The sequence below is a fragment of the Coturnix japonica genome, chromosome 8 (assembly GCF_054131305.1).
Source record: "Coturnix japonica strain WE chromosome 8, WE-NBRP24, whole genome shotgun sequence".
Classification (NCBI taxonomy): Eukaryota; Metazoa; Chordata; class Aves; order Galliformes; family Phasianidae; genus Coturnix; species Coturnix japonica.
The window spans coordinates 31,040,567-31,053,349 of NC_140670.1; the positions used below are offsets into that span (position 1 = coordinate 31,040,567).

The 12,783-nt window shown below is 44.0% G+C and overlaps 2 protein-coding genes across 4 annotated transcripts in view; one reads left to right on the top strand and one right to left on the bottom strand.

Annotated features, from left to right (window-relative positions):
• The window catches only part of C8H10orf90 (chromosome 8 C10orf90 homolog), a 117,294-nt gene extending 105,934 nt beyond the window's left edge, over positions 1–11,360 (bottom strand). The window contains exon 1 of the mRNA XM_085554871.1: positions 11,256–11,360. The gene's annotated coding sequence lies outside the window, so the exon portion shown is untranslated. The remainder of the gene's footprint in view (positions 1–11,255) is intronic.
• The window catches only part of DOCK1 (dedicator of cytokinesis 1), a 225,924-nt gene continuing 223,872 nt past the window's right edge, over positions 10,732–12,783 (top strand). For all 3 annotated transcript variants that reach the window (XM_015867551.3, XM_015867552.3, XM_085554869.1), the window contains exon 1: positions 10,732–10,850. In XM_015867551.3, coding sequence (XP_015723037.2) covers positions 10,805–10,850 — 46 coding nt within the window. In that variant the 5' untranslated portion in view covers positions 10,732–10,804. The remainder of the gene's footprint in view (positions 10,851–12,783) is intronic.

Sequence of the window (12,783 nt, forward strand, 5' to 3'; positions counted from 1 at the left end):
TACATGTAAATGTTCAGGCTAACTCCAAGCAATAGGAAAAGCTGGGTTGACTTCTACTACCTATGTGACCTATTTTGAGCTTGTTTTAAGATGAGATGGATTATCTTCCCTTCAGTGATCTCTGGGAGAGGTTAGATGGAAACCTGGGCTAAACACTACCATAGGAACTGCCATATCTCAGCCAAACTGCTGTGACAGCAGTGGTGAGAAGGATCCCAGCTCTTCCCCTGAGATGGTTCAGTCTGCTTAAACAGAACATTCAGTCCTCGTAGCAGCACACAGTCTCTGGTCTCCATGCTCCATCCTCTACCAGATGCCATATTTTCTTAGTCCATTATAACTGATGGAGCACATTGGTAAATATTCACAATTTTCTGTACTGCTCGATAGACCAGTGATGCTGCAGCCCGAGCAAGAAGAGATGGCTCTTGATTCATTTTCATTAATTTATATTCCAGAGAGCTGACCTGTTTTGTGGTTGCCCTTTTTTTTTTCCATATCCAATCACGCTCATCAAAACTGCATTTTATTTGCTGAGCCAAATTCAGCACCTCTGCACCTGCGTAATCATTTACACTGGAGCAAAACGGTATAAAATGAAAACTAGGACCACAACCCCAAACTGGAATATTTGTGGTGATATAACTGAACACAGAAGGTGAAATGGCAAAATAAGCCAATTATTATTCCCACCACAGCCTGTTGCTTCCTTGATATGTAATTCAAACTCGTATTTTACCCAGGTTTGCTGTTCCCTCTGAAGGCAATCATTAAGCTGACACACAGAGACTTGCATTTATTTTTCATCTAGCCATGCAGCTCTTAGGGCAATAAAATGCTCTTCTCCTCCGTGATTCCCATCAGGCAGTCTGCAGGGAGACACTGGGCAGAAAGCTGTGTGTGGACTCTCTTTTACACCAAATGCATCACAGAATAAGTTAGACTGTACCTGCAATGTACTGCTGGAAACCTCCTGCCACACCGCCTGCCCAAACCCTAATGAAGTCCTATGTGGGTCCAGCATTTTGCTGTTTATCAATGACTTCTTAGCACCAGTTGCTGGCCCTCCTAATTGCACTGCCATGCCATCCATTTGTTACATGGTTTTAGATTTTTACTCTGTATGGTCCAAATGTGTAAGGATCTACACGGAGTGAGATCAGAATTTTCTTTTATCGTGAGTGGATGTTGGTTTTATTAAGTTAAATATGACTCGTGCTGGTTGCGTAAATCTCTCCCCAGCAGAAAATCTTTCAATTTTATACATATATATTCATCCCATATAATTTTCAATTACTGGTAAGTGTAGTTTAAGTGTTAGGATCAGAAGAGCTGTCTGGTCTACAGTCTATACAGCCTGTATGGGCTGTCTAGTTAAGGAGAAGGATAGGCACCATTAGGAGATGATTTAACCCATCCTGATACATCTGAGATAAATGAGTGCTTTCTGCAGATTTCTTCTCCCTGCACTTTCTGCTGTCCTGAATGACGAGCTCCAGGTAGGCTCCAGACTTTTACAGTCAGAGAAGCTCCACCCAAACTTCATATCTAATTAAGATAATAACTGTTAGATCAATAATTTGAATTTCTCTTTGAAAGCTGGCAAATGTGGAGACAACATTCAGTACCACAATGCCTCCATGTGTACCTACTGAAAACAGAGTCACTGGGGAAGTGGGCTGGGCTTACCTTCTTATGTATGTGTGACACCTTCACCTTTACAGGATCCAATTTTAACACTTCACCCCCAAAATATAAACATTAGCAAACTATTTTCCACAGAAGAAAATCTTTACACTTAGAATCTTCAATTTCTGTAAATACTAATGGCAATCCTATGAACTCGATGAAAAAATACATGGCATCCACTAGAACTGTATCATTGTAAAGCAGAAGCCCAGAATCAATATCATGTAACAAGAGCAGCTCTACTAAATAATTTCATACATACCAGTTCATATTTACTTATAATTGTAATTCACAAGAGCACATCCCTGCAATCAAGAGACAGGGATGCACAGCATGAAGAAACATTTAGCACAGAGCAGACTGCATGAATAATTGCCTGTCAGAGCGGCTTATTAAAGGGAAACTACAACTTTACAAGACAATTCATGTATCTACTTGTCTAATCTAAAGACAGATAGCTATATAAATATAAAGAGTTTTGAGAAAAGATATTTCTTGCTCCGAAGTTGAATTAGAAGTTTGGTTTTCATAGCATTACAAGAAACATCAAAATGAGACAATTGTTGTCACACACTCAGAGCAGGCTTTTCTAAGTTGGAAAGTTATTTCTTTCCATTTTGGGGTTGTACATAGAGGCAGGCAGATGGAGAAGATGGGAGGTGGCCGTGGAAACCATGACCCCAGGTGAGCAGTGGTACCTTGTGATGCATCCCTCAACAAGCCCATGTTGTGTGTAGCAGTGCTATTTGTGATATTCTTTTGTGGGCATGGAAGGGATGGGGTGATGGTTGGACTTGGTGATCTTAGAGATCTTTTCCAACCTTAATGGCTATTGGGATTCTATGTATGATACCTCCCAGTTGATAAATCTGTTGCAAGGAAAGCTCCCAGAGCGCGCATCTCCTATAAGGACCACAGTCATATAGAGCTCCATCTGATGTCCTGCTGCAGGTAGGGCTCATCCTCAGCATGGCATAAGGAAGCAGGACAGACAGACAGACAGATAGTAGCATAATCAACAGCAGCCCTGCAGGGTAGGAAGTTCAGCTTCCTGGAAGGGCTCATTCTGTGTCATTCAGACTCTGATCGGTTGCACTTCCTCCTTGGTGAGCAATGCCGAGGTTCTTAGAAAGCAGTGGGGTTGAAGCGAAAAAGATTGATATTAATAACAAAAGGATGGGAGCAAGAGGAAAAAAATGGAAGGGGGAGGGAGGTTAAGGAAAATTCCTTTAAAACACAATCAAACCAAAAAAAGATGTTGTTAACGAACCTGTGGCCTTCACTGATAACTCAGCTTCATTCATTGATTTTAACAGTCTTTTAAAGTGCCCTACTGTTCTTGTTATGCCTTTGATGTGATTCAAAGTTACACTCCCTGAAAGTGGAAGACTGTAATGCTTCATCATTAAAGCACATTAAAAAACGAACGAAAACAGAAGAGTCATAAGAGCCATAGGTGCTGTTCATAATGCCTGCTGTTCAAACCAGTGATATATGGGTTGGTTTGAGATTTATGACTGAAAACCACTAATGGAAGAGCAAATCCAGAGCTACAGCCCACCAAAGCCAATATGAGTGTCAGCAAGCTGGGATGAAGGCCACGATCTCTGCCTGGATGCTGAGGCTTCTGTAGCAAGAATGAGTCTAATAGGGGCAATAATTGAGATTTTCCACTATAGGATACACTGACTCATTTCATACATAGGAATGCATGATAATAATCACCCGATGGAAACAGCTCACGGTCATTGAGAGGAAGCTTTGCCCCTTTCCAAATAACACACTTGATAACGTTTCACTTGAGAAAAAAACAACAGTAACTTTTTTATCTGAGAGAGTTTTAGCCGTTCTCCCTGGGAATGGTCAGGCTCCAGAAATATATTGTTTGGTTTAGAATAATTATTATCAGTTCTGAGTCTTATAAATCCAACACAGTTTCCAGAAAAGCTTGTAAACAAATGATTGGGACTTTTTGTTCCAGGAAATACATTAAAAACAATCAAAGTAAAAAATTCAGTTGGCCAGCAAGAAAACTGTCTAGACAATGATTCCATTACAAGATTTAACAATCTCGATTTAACAATCTCCTGCAAGTGCTGCTTAAAAATAAAATTGGATTCCTGTCCAGAATATTAATATTTTCTAGCAGTTTATGGTGATATATATGTGTTTTATAGATGTACGTACATACTCATACACAGTGTTAGATGAAGAGCACGCAGAATGGAACTGGACAGTGGCAGATTTTATCAGAAGTGCTCTCAGAACTGAACACCGCTGCTCTCCAGGCGGAGGCTTCTGTTGCAGAAGAGGATTTCCTCACTTTCAGACTGCATTTCCTCTGCAACCACCGCCTGTCCACGTCCCTGCGGTGACTCGGAGTGACACAAACAGCGCACAGAGGGAGGAACAAAGCTCGCAGCTCTTTGTTTCCAAACAACTCAGAGTAGTTTGCAAGCTGAAGTTTTGGCCGAGCGGAGCATGCTCATGAATACAAAAAGCACCCTCACTCTATTTGAGTCATCCTAGTGAAGTGTCCTTGTGAAAATAGAAAAGTGACATATTCCCAGAATGACAGGAGAGAATTCAAAGATGTTTTTCTAACTTAGACACGAGGAAAGCAATTTTCCCTTTATTTTCTAGGAGTGGCAATGAACATTTAGTTGGAAAACAGCTCCGTGCTCAGTGTGGGTAAGTGGAGCTGCCGCCCATATGGGAATGAAGCAAAGCACAGGTAGCACATGGCTCCTTTTCAGAATCACAGAATCACAGAATGACCTGGGCTGGAAGGGACCTCAAGGATCATCCTGTTCCAACCCCCCCTGCCTGGCAGGGCCACCAAACATACACATTTACTAGATCAGGTTGCCCAGGGCCCCGTCCAACCTGGCCTTGAACACCTCCAAGACGGGGCATCCACAACATCCCTGGGCAGCCTGTTCCAGGACCTCACCACTCTCCTAGTGAAGAACTTCCCCCTAACATCCAACATTTTCCTGGGATTCTGGGTCATACACAATGGGAAGAAAAGCACTGCTGATTTCAGAAAGGAATATTTACAGCAAAGTAAGGTTCAGAATTGTGCTATTGAACCAGGTCACAATCTATCTTGTCTCTCTGCCAGCTAACCTTCACTGTTAAAAACTACATCCGAATTCCTAAGAATATATTAGTAACATAGACAAATAAAAATCATCACATCCCAGTTCGGAAGCAGTTTGGCTGTGGGACTCAAGTGAAAGCAAGGGGGCAGCTGGTACATCTCAGAAAGCTTTTGAAAAGGGTATTTAATAAGCCAATCCTACCCCTGTTATGGTACAGCAGGAAAACCCACCAGTCCAACTGGGAAAGCTGGTATGGGATGAACACCCATGGGTAGGCAAAAAGGATGAAAAGTTAATAGCATGTTTTCATTTTTTCTTTCAACATTAACACCTTTTTGTATACGTGTGGCATATACCTCGTGTTTGTGAACCGGCCCCAGGAACAGGCATTCTTCCTGCAAAAACCATTTTCATTATTGAGCCGACTAATTCGTATTTCAGTAACTAGTTTCTCAGACCTTATAGCTGGTGGGAGTACATCGTGTTCTTACATTGTCATTTCTCATTGTCGTCTCATATCGCTCATCAAAAGGCGAGAGAGAACATTGCCTGCAGACCGAGGAAATTATAAAATCTAACCCTGCCCCAGCTAATGTGTCGCTTCTGGCCTCAGGAAAATCACCTAATCAAGAGGTGTGACAGAAGTGGTCTGATATTTTGAGTTCTCAATTCCTGAATGCCTGTCACATTTAAAAAGGTGGCCTTAGCATAGCTGCCTCTCCACTGTAAATACAGATAAGGGCGCTGTCCCGCAAGAAAGAGTTAATATTTGTTCAGTGCTTTCAAAATGTTAAGTGCTCCTTAAGTGCATTTTTAACAGAAATAATGTATGTTTTCATCTCGAGCTCACACTCCTCTCTATCTGATCATTATCTGTCTTACAATAAGAAAAATGAATCTAGCAGAATATGGTTATCAGAATACGTCTTTTTCACTGTTTTTTTCAGAAAAACGTTCTTAACTACTGTGAACATAACGCATTATATTTTAAGCCATACATCTGCTGGGATGCATAAAGCAAACCAACTGGTCTCTGGGAGCAATTCTTCCCTAAGTTGTTACATAAAACATTTTGTTTTGCCCGTTAGCTTCGAGTTTGCTTAAGGGTACGTAAATAGAGTTCATAACCTCTTATAGTGTATAAATATCAAATATATGAAAAAACTACCACTGAACAGGAAAAAAACCCACCCACACATAAAACCTATACTGTCGGTTATTTAAAGTTACTGCAAAGAGGATCAGGTTGCCACTAAGCAACAGTAAACTATATTTTAGCCTTTATTTCACAGTGATTTGTACTACTTTTTCCTCTAACTGCTTTGGGCTTGACTGTAAAATTTGCAGTGATGTTCCTGAGCACTTCCTTGGGAAGAGCACATTGCTATTAAGAATTGGGTTAAAGTCCTGTTCTTATAAGGAATGAATGAAGCATCAAGTTTTGGAACTTGCAATATGCCCCTAATGCAGTTGCTCAGGATTTCAGTTGGAAAGACAAAAATTAAAGCTGGGTTAAATGGAAATTTGGGTACTAGGAAATCATAGAATCACAGAATGGCCTGGGTTGCAAAGGTCCACAGTGCTCATCCAGTTCCAACCCCCTGCTGTGTGCAGGGTCACCAACCAGCAGCCCAGGCTGCCCAGAGCCACATCCAGCCTGGCCTTGAATGCCTGCAGGGATGGGGCATCCACAGCCTCCTTGGGCAACCTGTGAACAGTGTGTCGCCACCCTCTGGGTGAAAAACTTCCTCCTCATATCCAACCTAAACCTTCCCAGTCTCAGTATAAAACCATGAAGCTGGATAAACCTGCAATTGCTAACATTATAGCCAAGCTCCATCAGCTCCCCTGGTCCTGCAGAATAAACCCAGTGTGGCAGGACAGAAACTGCACCGCTTCGGCTCCTCGTGCTCCCAACATGATTTGCAAAGGCTGGAAAGCAGGGATGCAATAAGCACTCCTGACACCTGCTGAGAAGGTTCCCATTGGCAGAGCATCCATTCTGTCCCAAGACAACTACAGCATCCAAAATACTTGCTGTCAGTCTAACAAACACATTACCTGGGACATGCTGCTTGCTATTCTTTTTGCAGAACAAGATGTACTACTAGCGTAAATGGCATTTGTGCCAAGTGCAGGGGGATAGAAGAGGCTGACCCCTCATAAAACCTCCCTGTGCTTTTTCTCCGAAGAATGTAAAATCTTACACTCTGGTATGATCAGAAAACAGATTTTCCCCTTGAGTAGAAATGAAGCCATTTACTGCAGCGCTGTAAAACTCATCTGATTTCTTTTTATTCTCGAGCACAAAATAAAATACCAGGGTATAAACCAAGCTCTATCTATGATAATCATACCCTTCCTAAAATACATCACTTCGGAAACTCTTGTGTATTCATAAAGAGTAACTAGGTGGTCACACATTTGCATTTAAACATCAAACCATGTGAAGATGTCTTATTCATTATACCACTTTCTGCATAATATAGCAAGAACACTTTGTGCAGTTTCCAATGGAGCCAAATCGCTTTCGTTACCAACAACCAAACCTCATTTTTTAGGCTAAAATCTAGGCTGTTCAACCAAAAATATCAGTAAGTTGATACGTAAAAATGTTATTTCTTAATTCTCCCATATTCATCTGGAGGAGATTCCCTAGGTAATTATATATATATATTGGGCATATATAACACCAGGCTAAAAGGCTGAAGTCATTTTAGTCGCCCACACCCATAAAACTAATTTTATTTCCATTCTGACCAAGAGCAATGCGCCGTAACAAAACTGTACTTTAAAAGTGACTTTATGTCGGGTATAAAGAACTCCATGTATACCCAAATATAGGGAGCTGTTCACTGCAAAGATGATCTGAGAGCATGGAGGTCATTCACCCCAAATGAAAGTTGTACAGCATAAGAGATGACGAGGATCTGTAGAGGAAACAATAGCATTTCCAACAGAATATCTGCAGCAGAGATAGGAAAGCGAAACAGTCATTTATTGTAAGATTTTATAAGTCCTCAACATCATCTCCAGGGAAGGATATTTCCAAGAGGAATTTGCACGGTATGTGTAAATTTGGAGTTTACCTACATGGTTTGACAGTAATAAAAAAAGGGGAATATTAATATTCCTTAAAAAGTGATTTTGAACAGAGATGGAACAAAGATTCCTCTTGTGTAGCTATACTCAGCAAGAATGAAATACAACTCAACTGCATCTATACGTCTATAGAGTCTTATCCATCGCAAATAGATTTAATTCAGAGCAGCAATTCTTTTTCCACCCATCCCTTCCCAAAGACACTCCTAATCTCTCTGACGTGATTTTCAAATCTCATCTGGGGCCAAACGCTGCATTTGGATCCCTTGGAGTTACTCTGAGGAAAAGGAATGTTTCTCTGCTCCAGGAGAAGCGACTCCAATTCCATGGGATGCATTACACAATAAGGTGAGAATCCAAAGAGCTGACATAGCGATGTGATCAAACTTTCCTATTTTATGGAAAGGAACATTTTTCAGTTTCCTCTTCACAAATGAAAAGCATACACACACAGTGTGAAGAAACATATTATGCCCAAGTATGTAAACTATGTCAGCTACAGCACTTTACAGTTAATGAAAAATATTCTTCACAAGCATACTTTACATTACATTTGCTGGAGCAAAAATAAAAACCTTCTACTCTCTCCATATTACAGCTCTATCCTATTACCATTTTTTGTTGTTGTTCCTAGCTGTAAAATCTACTATTGGAATATTTATGCGTTGTGAACAAGGAGGAGGATTTTTTACTGGGTATCAGAATTTCAATGGCATTCGTAACAGGTTTTCATTAAAATGAAAATGTGGAAAGTAATAAAATGAATATAGAACCTTATGTGTGTCTTTATGTTGGCTGTGGGATTGCTTGTGTTGTTTGTGCTATAGGCAATTACAGAACACAACCAAAAAAACCAACCTCACTGACAGGGCTCTTCCTACCTTAGGAACCACAGCATTCCTAATTCCCATATAGTGAAGGCGTATGCTTCCATTAAGTCTCACTTATCTATGGAAGAATCAAATTTAACCTTGATTAACACCCGAAGAAAGGTGTCAGCAGTGCATTTTTCATGCAGGAAAATATTCTCGTCTAGCTTAAATTTCAGATTTGAATGTTGGGGCCCAGGAAGGGCAGCAAACAGCACAAGGCCACTTTACAAGCTGCAGCAGAACAGCCAGGTCACAGACTGAACCAACAGGTGAACCCCAAGTGAGCAAGCATAGCTAACCCAGGGAGCTCAGGTGCAAGCAATACATCTGAATGAATGGAAGGGTGAGGATCCAGCCCTTCTCATCCTCATTTAAGGGTTTGCAGCCATAGAAACAGCTTTTCCCTGGACAGAGATTGCATTCTTCTTGAGCCATAGCTACTTGTTGGAGGAGGTGAGCTACTTTTCCTTCTTTGTTACTTGCTGTTGTTCTATAGTGCCTGTAACTCATTAGTAGACACCGTCACCACCTTCTTTTGCCACACACAAGCTAATTACAACTATGTCCAGGTTAAAATTAACATCGGAGCTGCTTTGTATCATTTTTTTTTTCACTGTCTGTATCTGTAAAGCTAGCATGGTGTCCATGGAAGTGATTCTTCTTTATCAGTAACTTAAATGAAAGTAAATCAAGTTCTCTGTAGCAGATTATTATATTAATAGTCTTAAAGGTCTTTAAACCATTTAATGTCTGAGCTCCTTCAGATTCTCCACTTTTGCTACAGGTACTTGCTGGCACCTCAGAAAAGAATATATCAGTACTAAAAGAATCACTGAGGTTGGGAAAGACCCCTAAGATCATCAAGTCCCATTACTGCCTACCCCTAAACTACATCCCTAAGTGCCATGTCCAGGGATAGGGACTCCACCTCTCTGGGCAGCCTGTTCCAAAACCCAATTCTTTCTATGAAGAAATTCCTCCTGATATCCAATCTGAACCTCCCCTGGTGCAGTTTGTGGCCATACAGGACTTGTCACTAGAAATAACTACTATTTCTGCACTGATTTTCCATTTCACTCCCCTTTTGCTTGCCTTACAAAGAAGTTATAAAGATGACTACAGCAACAGGACGAGTATGCCCATTATCCCAGTTAATTCACTTTGATTTATCTTATGAAAAATAAACCTGTTAAATCAAAGAGCTCTGTTGTAAGTTGTCTTTGGTAAGACTCTCATCATTTACTCATTAATGCAGGATAAAGATGATAAGCCAGGCAGCTGACTTGGAGAATCTTTTGATCTCTTCACTCCAGGACATAATGTGGGAAAGTGCAAAGGTTGGATTTATCACAGCAGCCCTGGAGTTCAGTAGGATAAGAGCAATGAAATTCAGGTTAGTTTGAACTTGTAGGTAGTGACCTGGGCAATGGATCCCAAAGATGGGAAAAGGGAAGGTTTGTAGAATGAGGTGTAGCCTCATTCAGATGTTGGGGATGAAGTATTTGGCTCCAAACCTGGCGATAACGAGTGCTGTTGTATAAAGTGACCCTACATGCCCTGTGATACCAGGCGTTAGTGCAGCATCTCTGGGCACTGACCAGGCGGGGAACACGGCAGAAACCAAAGTAACCAACACTTCGACGTTGTTTGGAAGAGTTGGGAAGCGGTCCGGCGTGATAAAGAGGAACACGCTGCTTTATACAGAGCCGGTTCTGAGTGGGACAGACGCTTTCCTGCACAGTGAGGCCGGGATACGCTCAGCTCCGGAGCTGCCCGGCTTTCCATAGCGGTGCCGCTGGGTCCCGTCCGGGATGGGATCAGCGCTCTGCACCCCCCCGGTTCTCGGCCACGAAGGCGGGGCCGGCTCCGCCGTGCAGGGGCTGCCCAGTGCCGGCTCCCCCCGGCCGGGCCGTGCCGCTGGCTCCGCCCGCACCACATGACTGCCGTCGGTAGAAACTTTTCCCGTCCCGCGGTTGGAAAATGGCGGCGTAGGAGCGGGGTTCTCGCATCCCCGCCCGCTCCGGCCGCCCCAGCGCCATGACCCGCTGGGTTCCCACCAAAAGGGAGGAGAAATACGGCGTAGGTGAGGACCCTCCCCGCCTCCCCTCGGGCTCCGTGCCCGCCTGTTGCGCTGCGGCGCTCCGCGAACTAAGCGGGGATCCCCCCCACGCTCTGCTCCGGGCCGGGGGCTGCGCTGGGCCCGGCGGGGCCGCAGCTTCCAGGTGGGATCTGCGGGGCGAGAGCGGAGCCCCGGGGCTGCTCCATAGGGCCGCTCCATAGGGCTGCTCCATAGGGCTGCTCCCCAGAGCTTCTATCCCGGCCCTTCCCGCAGCTGCCGGCCGGTGGAGTTGAGGAGTTAGTGCGGGAGCGCGGCTCAGCCCGTACTCGAGTCATCCTGGAGCAAAAAGTTCCAGCTTTGTGTGCTTTTTCCTCTCCCCTCACCCCGCCACGAGCACCACTCTCTTTGGTTTAGACGGGTTTCTCTTACCGGCCTCTCCCCGTGCCCCTCGATGTGCTGAGGTTTCCCCGCTGCTGCAGAGGATCCATGTCGCCCTCGGCTGTTTCCGTCCCCTGCACAGAGGGGGATTGTTCTCGGGCTGAGGCCCGGAGGGTGTTTCGTTGGGATTGAAAGTGTTTTGTAGGGACTGAGGAGGAGAAAAGCGGCAGGAGGGAATAACAAACCCGAGTGTTCCATTGGGAAATAAGAGATGGAGTGTTTGCACTCCAGTGCAGTGTTGCACTGATGCTGATATCAGTTGTGCATACCCACATTGTGAGCTGGTGTTGGAAAGCTGAGCACACTGCAGGGCATGCAGTGTGTGTTGGAGGGTGATGCCTCATGCTGGAGGTGCTTTTTAGGGCAATAATATCCTAGAGATGCTTTGCTGTGTGAGAACAAGGCGTTATGGAGGCAGCTGAATGTGTTGAGATAAAAGCTTTGGGTATCCAGTGTGGGAAGGTGCATTTGTAGAGAGTGAATGTAGGTATAATTAAAAACTAAAGTCTTTGATTTGTGCCGTGGCTTCATAGAGCACAGGTTTGTGTTGGGAGTGTGCTGGAGCAGTAACTCTTGAAGGGGCTCAGGGTGCTCAGCAGAGGCTCCTCCTGCAATTCAGAAGTCGTGCAATGGAGAAAACTCTGTTAAGGTGAACATCCTAATAAAGGAATGTTGTCTTCTCAACTGTTTGCCACAGCCAGTGCTGGAGAATGACAGCAGAACAGTGGTGTATGACAGCAAACCAGCAATGCTTGCATCCTCCAAGCAGGGCTGCTAATGGAGCTGCCATCCATCTCTGCAGGGCTGAGCTGATGGAGTGTGTGGGCATTGCTCTGAAGAGAAGCAGCAATCAGCAGGAGGGTGTCGTTGGTTGTGGGTTATGCTGCTTACCTTGGGGGAGAGCAGAAGTGTATGTGTCTGTAAAAGCCAAATGTTTATATGTAATGCATATGTAGCTTTTTCCCCCCATTAGATTAGCATGTTCCTGTGCACAACTCTTAACTTCTCAAGTCCTAAAGGCTGCTGGTGGCGATGCATGGGGAGTAAATTATGGAGACATTGGATGCAGATGCTTCAGGAGATGCTCTTTCTGCTCAGCTCCCCCATCCCATCCCACAGTGCCGGGTTCCAGCAGCTCCTTCATGCCCAGGATTCACGCAGGGAGCAGCACATGAGACTTATCTCCGAGGGCAGCCGTGAGCGTGACTCAGCTCTGCTTCCTGGTGGGGCTGTGAGCGTGGGGAGGCGGGATGAGGAATGGGTGGGGATGGAATAGCATGAGGGATGTATGAGATGAACACACAGGGAGCCTGAAAGAGGAAAATGAACAGCTGAATTGCAGCAGCTTTTCTGCACTCCTGATGCCGCTCATCGTTTTCTTTCACCATTGCAGCTCTGTGTTTTTGGCTCTCATCTCATTGTTGGGATGTGGCATGCTTGGGAATGGAGGTAGCTGTGTGGGTGCATGGCTTTCTCAGCAGGACCATCAGGAAGTCCAGGAGCTGTGTGTATCTGCTGC